At 44.7% G+C, this 15,011-nt stretch overlaps 1 protein-coding gene across 24 annotated transcripts in view; it reads right to left on the bottom strand.

The window, feature by feature from the left end:
• DNM1 (dynamin 1) overlaps positions 1-15,011 on the bottom strand; it is a 67,316-nt gene that overhangs the window by 2,142 nt on the left and 50,163 nt on the right. For 8 of the 24 annotated variants that reach the window (XM_068657268.1, XM_068657275.1, XM_068657273.1 and 5 more), the window contains 6 exons: positions 11,684-11,793; positions 10,997-11,108; positions 9,806-9,817; positions 8,430-8,600; positions 8,019-8,260; positions 7,406-7,624 (listed from right to left, as the gene is read on the bottom strand). In XM_068657268.1, coding sequence (XP_068513369.1) covers positions 7,406-7,624; positions 8,019-8,260; positions 8,430-8,600; positions 9,806-9,817; positions 10,997-11,108; positions 11,684-11,793 — 866 coding nt within the window. Of the gene's footprint in view, positions 1-4,105; positions 4,143-4,516; positions 5,723-7,405; positions 7,625-8,018; positions 8,261-8,429; positions 8,601-9,805; positions 9,818-10,996; positions 11,109-11,683; positions 11,794-15,011 lie in introns of all 24 variants that reach the window. The other 16 variants (XM_068657280.1, XM_068657278.1, XM_068657277.1 and 13 more) reach the window with 7 other exon arrangements.

The following is a 15,011-nucleotide window of genomic DNA, read 5'->3' as shown; positions in this document are numbered from 1 at the left end:
TGAGGCACAAACTTGCACAGGAGTGCAACTCCATACAGGAGTCTTGCATGTTTTTTGTTTTATCAGGCCTCACACTGGACTTTCTGCACAGCACAGGTCACCATTCAAGCAGTCTGCTGGACAGCCAGTTTTGCTTTCCCTCTGGAAATTTGGAAATGCAGACTTAGTGCCAGTGAGCGCCCTGGCTCTGGGATGAGAGTTGAGAAGCATGGCCAACAGTGAGCTCCTGTATCAAGCACATGACAGTCACACAGCATGGATGAGGTCCTCTGAGACACGCTGCCAGAGGGTCTTGGCTGGTTTGGAGGAGCACCTACTTCCCCTGCCCTGGAGGCTGCCTGAAGCCCAGCTCTCTCTATTCTAATACACGACACTGATCCTTGATAGAAGGGCCAAGCCTGCTGCCTTAGTTCTCTAGCTCTTGGGCTCAGCCAAAGCAACTTCTGACTTTAATAGAGGTACTTCAAGCATTGCTACTGTTTCAGCTCTTTTGCTGGTACTTTAGGTATGTTGGCAGCAATGCAATCCATGCAGGGGTCAGACGCTGTTGTTTTAGGATCTCCTTCTTGTACAGGACCCAGGGAAAACAGCAGAAAGTACAAGACAACACCTCTGCTGTCACTCCCAACTCATTACTTAAAGGACTGCTTTAGGCTTGGACTACAGGCTTTAAGGAAGCCTACAAATAACTAAGAAAAAGGGGTGTTCTGGAAGTCGGTAAGTTCATCCTACATTCTTCCTTTAAAGCACGCTCCCTGCAGTGTCAGCATCATGACTGTGTACCATAGTGATAATTAAATTGTTCAGGACCAAGTCAGTAGTTTTACAGTCCAAACTGCCTGAAATGCAAAGAGCAAACCAAAAGACCAAACGAAGAGGAAGCATTTGCATTAATCAAACAGAATCAGGTGTCACTGAATTAACACCAGAACATTTCCACACTAACAAGCTTTAGTTTGGATTACAGAGAATCAAGTGACTGCTGGAAATGAAGGCCCTCCCAGTACAGGGGGAGCTTGGGGGAAGGTAGGGAAAGAGGCAGAGGAAGATATTTGTACTAGTATAGTCTGAGATAGAGAGGTCTTGCTTTGCACTGACAGCAAACCTATAATCATTGCTTCTACCAGAGGAGCTATCGCCTTATAAACTGGGGCAAGCTCCCTCATCTCAGCAAATGAACCAGAGCAACTCTATAGTCCTGTTTATTAGACCTCAGCAGAGTTTATTGCTCCATATTGATTAAGCCTCAGATCTCAAAACAATTACAGCCACTTGTTCCTTTGCCTTGGGTAATGATACATTTAAAAAGCTCAGACAGTAAAAACATTTGGAAACGTTATTTCCTTGATTGAAAATGTCAATTGGGAGTGCAAGACCCTGTCATCAGCATGCCACTCAAGTTACTTCTCCTGTAAAGCAAATGATGGGATTGAGTGAGCCTGGAAATTACAGCCATCTTGGATGGATGCTGAAATAATACTAATCTGCTAGAAGCAAAATTTGCAGTAAATTACAGCTAGGGAATCTGGAATCTGCAATCCTGGGCCTTCACGACATATGGGATTTGTACGGTCTCTCTAGAGGGTGCTCATGGTGTAGATGTGGCCATACCAACCATTAATGGCTCCTTCTCTCACTGGAACACTAACAGACTGTTGAAATCAAAAGTTTACAAACTCCAGCTCAACCCTTAGTGAGACACCAGTGTGCTGTTATATGTGTTAGAAAGCATTTTTTAAAAAACTTTAAGGGCTTTTTGCATTTCAGGAGTTTGGACGGGTTGTCCTGACAGCCTCTGTGGATTTAGACAAAAAGGATACTTGAAGCCATTGGACTACATAAAGCATTCTGGCAAGGGAGGCCACTTGACCCTACCAGAACAAACAGGGCTCAAAGGAGCACAAACAATATTCTGGTAGACATGCTGCTTTTTGTGATGTACTAGATTGTTTTTTTGCAAATAACTCATTTCTCTCACCAGTCATAGTGTTTTAGGGGTCAGACCATCGCTTTTTTAAGTTATGTGTTTTAGCTCTGCTCAGGTTTTCTGGAAATTTTCTTGAGGTGTTTGGAGGATCTGCCTTGTAAGGTTACAAAGGCTGAAAACTATTTCCCAGGAAAAAAAAAATAATAAAAAATGGAAGAATTATCTCAGGCACCATCTACCCCCAGAATGCTGCTTCAGTTTGTCTCACTACATTGCTAGCCAAGCCCTCTTACACCACTGAAAAGTATCTGTTCTTTTCCTGACAGAAGAAAGAGTTCTGCTCTCTGGGAAGCTCCAGTACCAGGTAAGACAGACCCTGGCAGGAGCCCGAGCAGACCAGCTACACTGTCCCCTCCCTTGGGGTCAGTCTTTCAAGCCATACCCAGAGTAGAACATTGAGCTAGTCATCTCCAGAAAACAGCAGGGTAATTATGAATTCTGCTAATGAGAACCTAACAGGGATGGTAAAACACTACATACATTCCCCTAGTCTGCAAAAGCTTGCTATCAGAGAATTGGGGTGCATTTTAATTTTTATTTCCTTGGTGCTCTTTATGCCAGACTAAGAACAAAATACCCCATAACAGCAAGTCCCAGAAAGAGGTACAGACAACAGCAAGCCTCTTTCCTTCAGTATTTTACCAAGATGCATGTTTCTAGAGCTGCTAGGGATGTCTGCGGTAGGCAGAGTATTAGAAAATGCTGATTTGATCCAACACCTCTGCAGTATGTCATCAGTGAGGACTGACAGATGACATCCTCAGAGAGCATGTCAATCACTGAACAATCCCTGCATCAGTTTGATGGGATGTGGCACCTCTCAGCTCCAGCTCCATGCAGCAGTAGCAGTCTCCATTTGCTGCGGGATGGTCCTAGCTGAGAATCTGTAGACTCACCACTAGCTCTGAGCTCTCCTAACCTGACACAGGAGCTTGAACTGCTGCTATTCCTATTAGGACTTCAGGGCTCACTCCCCCAGCTCAGCCTCCCAGGACCAGCAGCAAGGGAAACTAAAGGAGCTGCTGCTCCACTCCTCTCAGATTCAGACATTTCACTTTGAGGAACAATGTCCACAGAGAAAGGGAGAAGGAACCCCAAACACTCACACCTGCCCTGTTCTGCCCCCTCTACCCTTTTGTTACTAAGGGCTAGAGGTTCCTAGGAAAAAGACTGAGGAGAATTTGCAAGACGTCCCTTTTCATACCCCCACCCTCATCATTCAGGGCACAATGAAGAGCTGGTCCTTGAATATCTGGCCAGCAAAATAGACATTGAGCCTGCCCCAGTAGCCTGCTATGTCACTGAGCACGTACAAGGCTGCAAAACACAGGGAGATGGGAAAGGGAAGCAGGCAGGAACCTGGGGCAGAGGTTAGGGGAGGACACAGATCACTAAACCCTTCCCTCTTGCAGTGGCAGAGGAGGGAAGGCAGCTTGAACAGAGGCAGAAGAATAATGAAAGAGGTAGAGGGTCAAGTGGAGAACGAGCAAAGGGAGTTTACTTCTAACTGGCATCATGGGATGCAAGGGTAACAGGGAACATTCAGTGTCAGAGGCATCCCGTACTCAGGCATGGAAGTCCTGCTGCTAATGACCCAAACTCCTCCTGCCTTCCATGAGCACTAGGGACACAGAGAGGAAGGGAGCACTTCTCCAGCCAGATGTTTGAATATAAGCAGAGGAGTCTGAACTAACAGCTCCCCAGGTCTCTATCTCACCCTTAACACAGCTGACAAGATCAAAACAGAATTCATTCTGTTAGTCTCCCACTTAATGTGGGTATAAGCCAAATGAAAGACACACTGTTTAGACCTTATTGCCAGCACTCGTTCCCCCATCCCAGCTCCTCTACCTGGAAGCAGAGAATGGGTCCTCTAATAACCCTACATCAGGTAGGGAGGCTTTCCCAGCTCCTGCAGCTCAAGCAGCTGCGCTGTCTCTGATCAGCCAGCTTTTCTGTTCAAGACTCCTCCCTTTATGAGATCCTGGCAGAGGTGGTTCATTGGACAAGGGACTCTTACTAATACAAGAACAAGGCAGCAGTGCTAAGCTGCAGAGCAAAGTGATGGAGGATGGGGACACAGTGACTCATGCATTGCAGGGAGAGTGCAAAACGTACCGTGGCTGCCAGTCCTCAGGGGTCACTGATAGTGATTCTGAAAGACAACATGAAATCAACATGGCAGTTCAGACAGTTCAAGGCAGAGGCCACACAGACTGTCAGGAAGGCGGAACAGAGATAGACATGCACTTGCACAGAGCCACATTCACATGCCCCCCCTCCCAGAACACCACACCAGTGTGCACTGCTGGGTAGGGCTGCACTCAGTCATGCAGGACTTCGCACACATTCACAGCCTCATCTTTACACACATCCAGAACCCTGCTGTGCACGAGGGCGTGCTCAGATCCATTTCTCTCTTCACACACCACCAGCTGCTGCTCACTCTCCCACCCAGCTGGAGACACAACTCTATTCACACATCCAGAGACCCCAAATACATTCACACTTGCTCAGCCTGGAGCATACCTAGGTCTCAGCACCAGGCAGCTGGGCACAGGTGGGTTGACTCATCTCATTGAGAATTCGTATTTTTCTGACCATATTTAAGTGTTAGAGTCAAAACAGACAGCTCAGGAAAGAGGGAGGTAACATGCCATACTGAGCACTGAGTACTACCCAGAAGAGGGAGACAGGTGAAGATATTTAAAAGGTCACTAATTATAAGATCAGCTCCTTTCACCTAATGAGTAACTCAAGTGATAAAAATGTGAAGTTGTTTACAATGATCCAATCACTTGAATCTTTTTCCTCAGACATACCGAAGAACAGAGAACTCACTACTGCCTTCAACAGATTTTTTCCAGTGGTTAAGTCATTCTCATTTAAGTTTCTTATTTCTCCTTTGAACTTGCCTGAACTTTCACCTATAGTTTTTGTCAAAGTTTGAACTTGAGACTAAGTGCCTGGTGGGATAGTTTTCTCTCAGACCAAATCCTTCTAAATATCCCAAGTGAGCATACAGTCCTAATACATACAGTCCTTCATTACACAGACAGGACCTTCTATTATTTGCAGCTTTCAGCTCCTAAATGGAGGAGCTCCATGTGGTAATATGGACTTCTGTAGTAGATTGAATAAACGCTAAGTACAGAGGCAGGGTGCAAAGTCAGTTTGAAGAGTACTTAATTATATGCAGGAAGACCATCCCATGTAAGAAAATGGACCATGTGGTGTTTGTATGTGAACGCATGTCTATGCAATTGTGTTTATGAGAAAAGTGGAGCAACATTTGTCTTTAAGTTCATCATCCATAAAATCAGATGCTCACACAAACTGGAGGCACAAACATACAGCTGAACTTCTACACAGGTATCAATGTGCACATGCACACTAAGTACACCCAGCCACCACCATGCACTTCCAGTTCACTACATAGCACCAACTCCTAGAGCACAGCCCACTCATGCCATCTACAAGGGCTTTGTTTCTCTCACACACACAAAATAGTGTAGCCCAGTTAGCAAGGGAAAAGATGGGTATTAAAAAAGCAAAAGTGGAGATGGCATTCGTTCACCCATGGCAGAAGGACCCGAGTCCAAGTGCTAGCAGGGAACATTCTTATTCTATATACAGGAGAAGAAGAGAAAGAGTCCCTTGTCATTGGAAATTCTCCATTCATCAGTGAACTCAAATGACAAGCTGGTATCAGGATCCGGAGGAGTCTATGAACGACTGGAAGAATCAGAGAGGGGGATCAGAGAAAGAGCATGAGAACTTCTTCACTTCACAACTTCAGGAATTACTTTCTCAACTCCAGATCAGGGCAGTCAGTAGCATGCAATGCAACCTACTATCTCTCCTTCTAAAGCAAGGGATTGCTAAGTATGAAGCACTTTCTTCTGCTGCTCCAGTGCAGTTCCCTACCTTTCCTTAAACCTTTCTATTTCATGCAAATGGCAGAAAAGCCAGTAAAGTAGGCTACATCATTTCTTCCAAAAAAAAAAAAAAAAAAGCCAATTAATTTCAGTCATTTGGGGGATCCTATCATGACAATCAGGTATATAGAATATTTTTCATGAGTGAAGAAATGAAACCGTGACAGAAGATGGAGACAGAACAAAGTTTAAGAAGTATACTAAGAACAAAACCACAAAATAACACTATATGGAAAAGCAGGGTCACAAGAAGCAAGAGCCAAAAATACACAGCAAAAGCATGCTGACATCCATAGGTGCTACCTATGGCAATACTGAGGCATGTGTGGACAGGTTACTGTGGGAGCTGCATCAAGGTATGTAGGGAGAACTGGGGCAGAGGCACCAAGAAAGTAAAACCATTTGCACACACCAGAGTCAGTAACTGATTCATCATCTCTTTGGATTCACCAGCTTCTGGGCTGGATACAACCTGACAGAGAACACTTCTCCAAGCAGGCAGTTTGTGGGGTGCTACCACAAGGGTATATACCATCACCACCTATTGACAGGTTGTGTGTTTTCAAAGAACATGGCAAAGCTTCAGACATGTAGCACCAGCACTCACTGAAGAGGATGCACTTTCCAAGAGGGAAATGTTCTTACAGACATGTATCGCTGGGTGGGGGTTCTGGTTATACTCATTCTGTATTCTGCAATTGCCTCCACTTTCTCACAGGGAGACCAAGTACCAACACATTCTTGGTTCTAGATTGCTTCCTAACTCCTCTTCGGGAAGATGTGCATGGCTGCATGGGGGATAACCACTTATGTTGAAATGTGTATGAAGTGACTGAACAGGAGAGGAATTAAGTTTCCTAATGGGAAAGCAAAGCTGTGTCTTCTGAGCCCTTTAGTCTGGAAAACATTCAAGTTGTCTGCAGAAGCAACAAAAGTGTCTACAAAAAATTAACTTCCATTCTAGTGACATGACTATAGTCTCACAGTAAAAAAGCACCTAAATATCCCAAATGAAGATCCCTCTACGTTGCCTTGAAAAGCCTCTGTGCCAGGAAAAGAGGGGCAACTTCAGGCTTTGGGGAACCCCACACAGAGGAGAATTGTCTTGAAACATACACTATCATTCTAGTCCCATGATTTTCTGGTGACCACCTCCTACTTACAAGCAGAATTATTGGTATGTTTGTTTTAGTAAAGCTCTCAGATACCGGGTCCTTTTCCCCCAACCACTGCAAGGAGGTTGGTGCAGAAGAGGCTGCCCCTCTACTCCCAAGAGCTACGATGGCATTGCATCATTTGTATAATATCTGAGTGGACAAAGATGCTCCTGCTTATGGACCAAGTTCAAATAGCTGAGGACTGTACACAAACCAAGAACTCCACTTGTCTTCTATGGCCTGGGCAGACAAAGTACTGTCAAAACTGCAACCCAAATGCTGCGCACATCCCACTTGCCTCAAAGCTGTATTTCAGGACTTACCTGGGAACACCAGGAGGAGCACGATTAGGTCGAGAAGGAACCTGAGGAGGGGGTCCAAAGGGATCAGGAGAGGCACCTGGCCTGGAGGGCACAGGGGGTGCACCACCCAGTGTTGACCCACCAGCAGGAGGTGGCCCAGGAGCTGGGCCTCGAGACCCAGGTCTGGCTGGTGGCACAGCGGGAGCTCTCCTTTGCGGCGTGGGGCTGGACGTAGGAGACCTGACAAACAGAGAAATTCAACTGCAACAACAGGCCTGGAACTCCTGTTTTACCACCAGGTCCCCATATGCTGCCTTCAGTGGTCCTTCTTCAGTTTTGTTTCACTTTAAGCACTACCCTTGGCTCTCAAGAGCTGTGCCAGGTTTCAGTTACCTCCAAAGCTGCTTCAGGCCCCACCTAACCTATAGGTTTAGCAGCTTCCACATCTTCCATAAAGATATAGCAGCCCTACATAGCTTTCAAGGCATAGAAGCTTCCCAACGCAAACACCCAGAACTCTTCATCCACAGGGAGAAGAGAAGAGAAGGACTCCCTGTCTCAGTAGGAGGCCCCAGCTAGCCACTAAAGAGGCATCAGGCAGGTCTGTGGGGCTCTCCCCCTGAGCCTCTGGTACCTGCGTCCAGATGGTACGCTCTGCACCTGCAGCCAAGAGTCGTCCACCGGTGGGGGCATTGGGGTGCTGATAGTGCTGGTGTTGATGTCCCCGATGATGTTGAGGGCCTCTTTCAGGGCATGGTACATGCGCAGCATTTCATCACGTCGCTGGGCCTGCTCTGCTGATTCCTCCATCAGCGTATTCTGGTCACCACAGGAATACAGGTTCGCCAGCAGCTCTGAGTGGATGAAGTCCTTGGTCTGCAGAGGAACAGAACAGAGGGAATCAGTTGCCACTGTGTCCCAGACCACTCCATTCCGCCCCCCACCTCAACCTCCTTTTTTCAAGCTGCCTTCAGTTTTTCATACCCTCCCTACTTTTCCCCCTTTCCTATGGCTCTCCACCTCTATCAACCAGTCGGATAAGTACATTGTTTATCATGAGGTGCATGATTGTCTTCGGCATGAGGTCTCTGATGGTTTTGTTGACAATTGCCATGTAGGAATCCACCAGATTCCTGATTGTTTCCACTTGTCTCTCCAGCTGAGGGTCCATGGAGTGCATGAAACTGTCTGATCCATTCTCCTCCGCTTCGCTGGCCTGCAGAGAGAGGCAGAAACACGGCAGTTCTTCAAATGCAATACAAAATTTGTTTTTCATGGCAGTTCAGTGAGGACAGAGGGAAACAAAGGAAGAGCATGCAATAAAACTTACACTTGCATTTTGAGCTGTGATTATCAGTACGCAGTTCAGCGTGTATATACTTCTCCAGCTCAGAGCTGAGGAATTTTAACAGTAAAGCTGCTCTTTTAGTGCAAAGTTACTACACAAAAGGTAAAAGGCAACAGGGACTCCTGGCTAACGTTCACAGGCTATGACTCTAGTGCATACTCAAAGCTATATTTTTACTTTTAGTGTTTACAGCTTCATGGAAGGTTTTTCATTTGAGCTCAGCTTTCCATACTCAGATTCAGTTCAGACCTAAGAATCACTTACCATAAATTAAGCCTTACAGGCTCTCCAACATACATCATCCTTACCCTCATTATACAATGAGGAAACTTATCTGGAGAGGTAAAGTAACTGCTCAGACTGCAAGTAGGAGGTGGAATAACCTAGAAAACCTTCCAGATCACTAACTGCAAATTCTACATCATGGTTCTGAGCATTTTTTCTTCCACACAAAGCAGAAGAATCTTGCCCTGTCTTCCTGAAATTCATTGTTTAGATTTCTGTAAAGTAAAACCCAGAGCGTGCTGTTTGACAGTAGGCAATTGCCAGAACTCATTCATTTGAGATCAATTTCAAAGTAACAGACCATGAAAGCCTTTGCTGCCTTTTTCAATGCTTATTTAAAAACTTGATTTTTAAAAGGAAAAAAATCTCTTAAACCAGTCCAGGCTGACTGATTTGCAGCAGTGTAGGAAATTGCTTATCAGCTTCTGCTTCAGGGAACAAAATATATGAGAAAGGGCAAATTCCTTTGAGCATCTGAGCTTTTCTGAGGAAGATCTTACATAATGAATAAATGGAAAACCTTAGTAAGAAACATGAGGTAAAGGAAGTGGAAGTCAAATAAAATGACTCAAAAAGAGGGTCAAAAAAAGATTTCACCAAGATTCAGAAATCATACAAAAAGAAATGAAAAGAAAAAAATGAAAACTCAAACCAAGAAGAAACAAACAGCGGGATCCAACATGAAGTACAAAGAGAAGAAAAATGCCTCTTGGGAAATTGTGACAAAAGGAAAAAAAAAGAACTATCCAGTGAGAGCCCCAGGGGACAACACAGAGAGGGTCACTTACTTTGTCCTTGTCCTGGCAGGCCAGTTTGAGCACACATGAAAAAAATAAAATAAAAAAGGACAAAAATGAAAAAAGGTTTTTAGCTGATCTTATAACTTAAAGAAAATCTTAATTTAGCACTGAGCAGACAAAACCAATCCCACTAAAAATGTATAAACACTTATATTACTCTGGAAGGAGAACAAGTGAATTGCTTAGTTAAAATGAAAATCAGAATGGAATGCTCTGCAAAGGAAATTGCGTTATCAGCAGTACAGTGCAATTTATACTTACCTACTATCGTTACTTTTTATTCTTTACATAATGTTTTGAGACTGTCAAAATAGAGATCAGTATTCCTATGTGAAGCCACTCCATTTGCTCACCAATAGGTGGCACACATCCTTTATGAGTGTATGTTTAAGAGGCCCAGTCTGGTCCGAAGTCGATTTGAAGTCACATCACTGATAAGGCCCAGAGTCCCTAATTTTATTTATTTATAAAATATCACATCAGTTTGTCAGGAAATGCATTAAGGCAGAAATATAATCTTCAAGTGTAACAGGAAGGATGCATGCAAGAAGTCTATTGGAAGCAACAAATACAAACAGATAAGCAATTATCACTTTTCTAATGGGAAAAGTATTTATAGCAGCAGCTTCTCACACTGAGAAACAGGAAAGCTTCGAACAGGAACTCGTACCACAGTTTTCTTTTAAAGGAGAGCAGAATGCTGACTGCAAGTGCTGCAGAACAAGGCTATGTGAAGAGAAGGAAAAAAGAAAATCCCTTCCTAATTGGGAAAGGCAAGGAATGGGCAAACTATAAAAAAAAGTTGTGAAGCTCCTAACAATACCATGCAACAAACGGTACCAAGAAGCAATGGTACCTTTGCTCAGCAGACACATACCACTTAGAAGTCAGGTAGTTAAGCATCCTTGTACTAGGGACTTAATGCCTGCAGAACAGGAGAGCTCATCAAGGCAGTCTTTGACTACTTTGCCTCCCATCTGAGGTTGCCAGTTACTACATCCCAAGCTTCCTTAAAAGGAAGCATCAGCACATATCAAAAATTTAGATTTGTTCTAAAGTATCCCCACCTCAGGAAAAAGACACAACCTTCATAGACTTATTTTTAACATAAGAGTATGCAGCTATCCTTAAGATACATACTGTGTTCCTTCCCATCCCGTTATTATTGCTTTAACTTACCCCAACACGTTCTGGGTAGACCCCTGCACGAAGGAAGGAAGCCTTCCAGCTATCCACTTCCTCCTGGGTCTCACAGGCCAGCTCCAGCTGCCGGTAATCCTTGTAAACATTTCTGAAATGAAGACAAACATTTTACTCTTATCCACTGCAAAAGAGGCTGTTGCCCATATTTGACAAAAGTGTCAAATGGCTAGGGTATCTTCCCATCATTTTCAGGCAGATTACTTGCTAACGTCCTTCTGATGTCCTTGCAGAGGGACCAGTAAATAAGTTTTTCATTAACAAGGCTGCCCCCACATCGGTTACTCCCCCAAACCTCTGGCCTTACCCTAAAAAGCCCCAGTTTCAACAGGGTCTAAAAGATACTCCCTTTTCAATTTTGCTCACTACTGGACTTCAATCAACCCGCTTCCCTTTGTCTGTTATGGATTTCCCTATTTGCTCACTAAGAACAGTAATGTTTGATAATAAATATGGCAACCATGGCCACACAGCCACAATAAATAGCTGAAGCTCACACTGCAGACCACAAACTGGTGAATGAATTGGCAAACAGTTCTAAGACCAGAAGAAATGAAGCTATACTTCCCTTTAAAAGTCACCTATCTCCTCTACAATTAGTTTTAAAGGACAGCCACCAAAGGAAGATGTGCGTACCAATTGTTTGGTGTTGAGGTGTGAGCTTACCTCTGTTCAGTGTTGAAGAGAGCAAAGATGTGCTTGCTGGACATGAATCCCTTCTCAACATCTCGCAGTTTCAGGTTATCCACTGGCAACATGTACTTCTTCTCCTTCTCCTGAAAAAGGGGATCAGTAACAAGTCACTCACTGCTCCAGGTGAAGCCTCTGTTCAGTCAGCAGAGAGGAGGCTGTCAGCAACGCAGGCTGCACGCCACCAGGGAGGCACTGGGAAGCACTCCCAACCCAGGCTGGGCACAGCAGACAAGTTTTCCTGTTACCCTTCGGTCATTCACACAGATCTGCACGCATCCACCACACAAAAAAGCCTCACCCCGACCAGAGCTCCCTCAGCCTCATTTACCAACACTGAAAAGCCAGCCAAAGAGCTCCTCAATGCATGACACTGCACCACGAGTACTGTGCTTCAAGCCCCATTCCCTCCACCTCCCAAAACTGCTGGTAAGAAGGTGCTTGGTCTTCGAGCATCGTTTCCCTATGTCCCTCACAAACAGACCTCCCATACCTTGCTGCAGCATCTCCTCAGGGACCATCAGCACTGGGGACATGCTGGCCCCATCCCAAAGACTCATGGGGAGGTTACTGCTTGCTCTGTTTTACACCACAATTATTGGGCAAGGAGGGCTCAGTATGAGCTCTCTTGCCACATCCAGTCAGTCATATGCAGCCCTCACAGCCCACTGTTGTCATCTCAGTGTTTCTTTCTTTCTTTTATTTTTAAGTCACTAAAAACCTCTGATCAGTGTTCAAGAAAAGCCAGGCATGTGATAGAGAAGCGGTTATGACACACATTAGGGACTATATCAACTTAAATTCATCTCTTTAGAGAAAGTGACTTATTTCATCCTGTCACTGTCCTACACTTTAAAAGGGCTCACAGTACCCAGCACAGTATTATTTAAGCAATAATAAATACACATTAAAAGAGCAAAGAGTAAATCTGACTACAATAAAGGATACTGTAAGGCTACCTGAAGGCCTCCTGTGTTGAGAAAGACAAATAATTGCCCTTATTAACAGAAATCTCATGCACTGAATAGTTAGAAGCTTAAGTAATATAGGAACTTTACTGCCTGGTGACTGTTAAAAGCCACAGCCTAAAGCTGTCAGACTGGTCACCTGGAATTTTAAAGGAACCCATTTTTCAGAGTAACAGGGTCTATAAGCTTCCTGTACCAGTTCCTACGAGGTATCTCCAGCTAGGAATAGAACAAGGCATCCAAAAGACAAACACAACATTTTCAGTCCTAGGTATCATCTTTTAAAGAACGAAACTTCATCTTAATTTTGATACATTCAGAAGCAAAGTCAGGAATCATTCTCCCTGCTTAGTTTCAAATCTGAATCGACAGCAAGTTAACATAGGGAGTTTGGTTTAGAGTCCTCATTTTGAGCATCCTGTTCCAGCTAGCTACTATACACCAAAATAACAAGAGGGGGAGCCATCACACTGGTCTCCAAAAGGCAGAACACAGCTATCCAAGACTCAAAAAGAAACAGAGCATACTTGTCTGTGTAAGCATGCATATGTGGCTGTTCCCTTGTGAGCATCTAGGGTCGGTAGACCTTTCTTGATTGGAAACGAGAAAGTGAGATTGCTCTTGTGGGAAATGAGAATGAAAAGCAAGATTGTCAGTGAGCAGAGACCCTAAAGATCCAGCTAGAAGACAAGGGCAGGGCAGAGCAGCAGATAAGGATGACAAAGCTGCTGAGCTCAAACACACACAGGAGAGCAAGGCCAACCTAATGCCCTCCTAAGTTTCAGTTAAATCAATTTTGTTAAGAATACCAGACGTGACACAGTTCAGGCGAGCCCCGAAGATTAAACTATACCAGCCAATTACTAGTTTTATGCAACAAGAATATCCTAGGAATAAGTAACATCTAAAACAGAGATCACTTGGGTAGCTGCTAAACTCTCCACTCCCTCCCACAAAATATATTGGGCTTCAAAGGAGGAAGATTATTACAGGCAAGTTTCCCTGGATTTTTGAATATTAACAGTGCTAACGGGAGGGAGGCAAGCACTTTTATGAGGAGACATCTGTCATCCAGGTGCTGGTCTCAGAACCACAGAGACCACGTTGGGCTCTATAAGCCAAACAGCTTCCAGCTTTCTACTGCTTTCAGTTATTATTATGCTAGGTTAGGTTGAACTAGTGACCCAGAAGCGAAGTACACTCACTGCTGACTCCCTAGGCAAGACGAGCCCATCCCATTGCAGTCTCACTTCACTGGAACTCCCTACATCAACCGGAGTCTGAGCTAGTCAAAAAATAACAGACAAGAACGCTGTCTGGGAAAAGTCATTCTGTAGCATTAGAACCACATTATTGCTAAATTTCTACGGAATGAAGTCATTCTTCAGGGATAAGAAATAATCAAATAGTAAGGGAATCCCACGTCCTGATACAGAAATGCATGCTCTTTGCCAGAGTTTCAACTTTCACTCCTCCTGAGCTCTCGTATAAATGCTGCTACACGATCAAGACAACACTGTCTCTACGTGCTGATCTTTCCATACACCAAAGACCCATCTCACTGCCTGCCAGCATGAAACTTTAGTCCTCTGGCTCCAAGGTAGAAAAAAAAGCAATCAAATTGGAGGGCGCCGCTGCAAGGCAACAACCCCCAGCCCACATATATTGCACACAGCGTAACGAGCCCCTGCTGCTCTCCATCTCCCCACACCTCCCCCCTTTAAGTCCCGTCCACCCCCCCAAGTCTTTCCAGCTTCTCAGTTTTCAGTCCAGCCTGTTTTATATCAACACTCTGACTTCATTTCCTGAATGTAGAGACAGGAAAATGAGGAACAAGCTGCCAAGGGCTGAGCCTCTCAGAACTTTGGCTGAGCCTTCTGCCCATATGTTAGCAATCCGGCAGTATGTGCTGTGGCTGAACAGCATCCTGGCCAAGGGGGGGAAAGGGCTTCTCTTTCTAGCTTTCCAGACTTAGAGGGGGAGAGAAAGAGCCAACACACATTGAAAAGGGAAAGAGTTTGTGAAATACTACATTGAAAGCTTGTCTGATCTCAAGAGGCTTACATTTCTCTTATCTCCCCTCACCTATAAGAGGAAAAAGGGAAGACAAAACTCTCAGCAGCATAATATAGGTTCTGCAAGATGTGCATACGGGCTGCACGTTAATCCATAAGGCCAAGGAGAGGTAGCAAAGTTGTAGAAGCACTCAGACTAGCTGTAGGAAGCAGAACAGGGATGCTCAGTGTTGGCTAGGGAATGTCGCAGACACGGGGCTAGCTACCCCTGCTTGGTGCTGCTGTGCCTAACCAAGTCACACCACTTGCATGGAGAACTGC

Source organism: Anas acuta, chromosome 20 (assembly GCF_963932015.1).
Source record: "Anas acuta chromosome 20, bAnaAcu1.1, whole genome shotgun sequence".
Classification (NCBI taxonomy): domain Eukaryota; kingdom Metazoa; phylum Chordata; class Aves; order Anseriformes; family Anatidae; genus Anas; species Anas acuta.
Note: the sequence above shows the minus strand (reverse complement) of the source record. Positions and strands in the feature narration are given on the sequence as shown.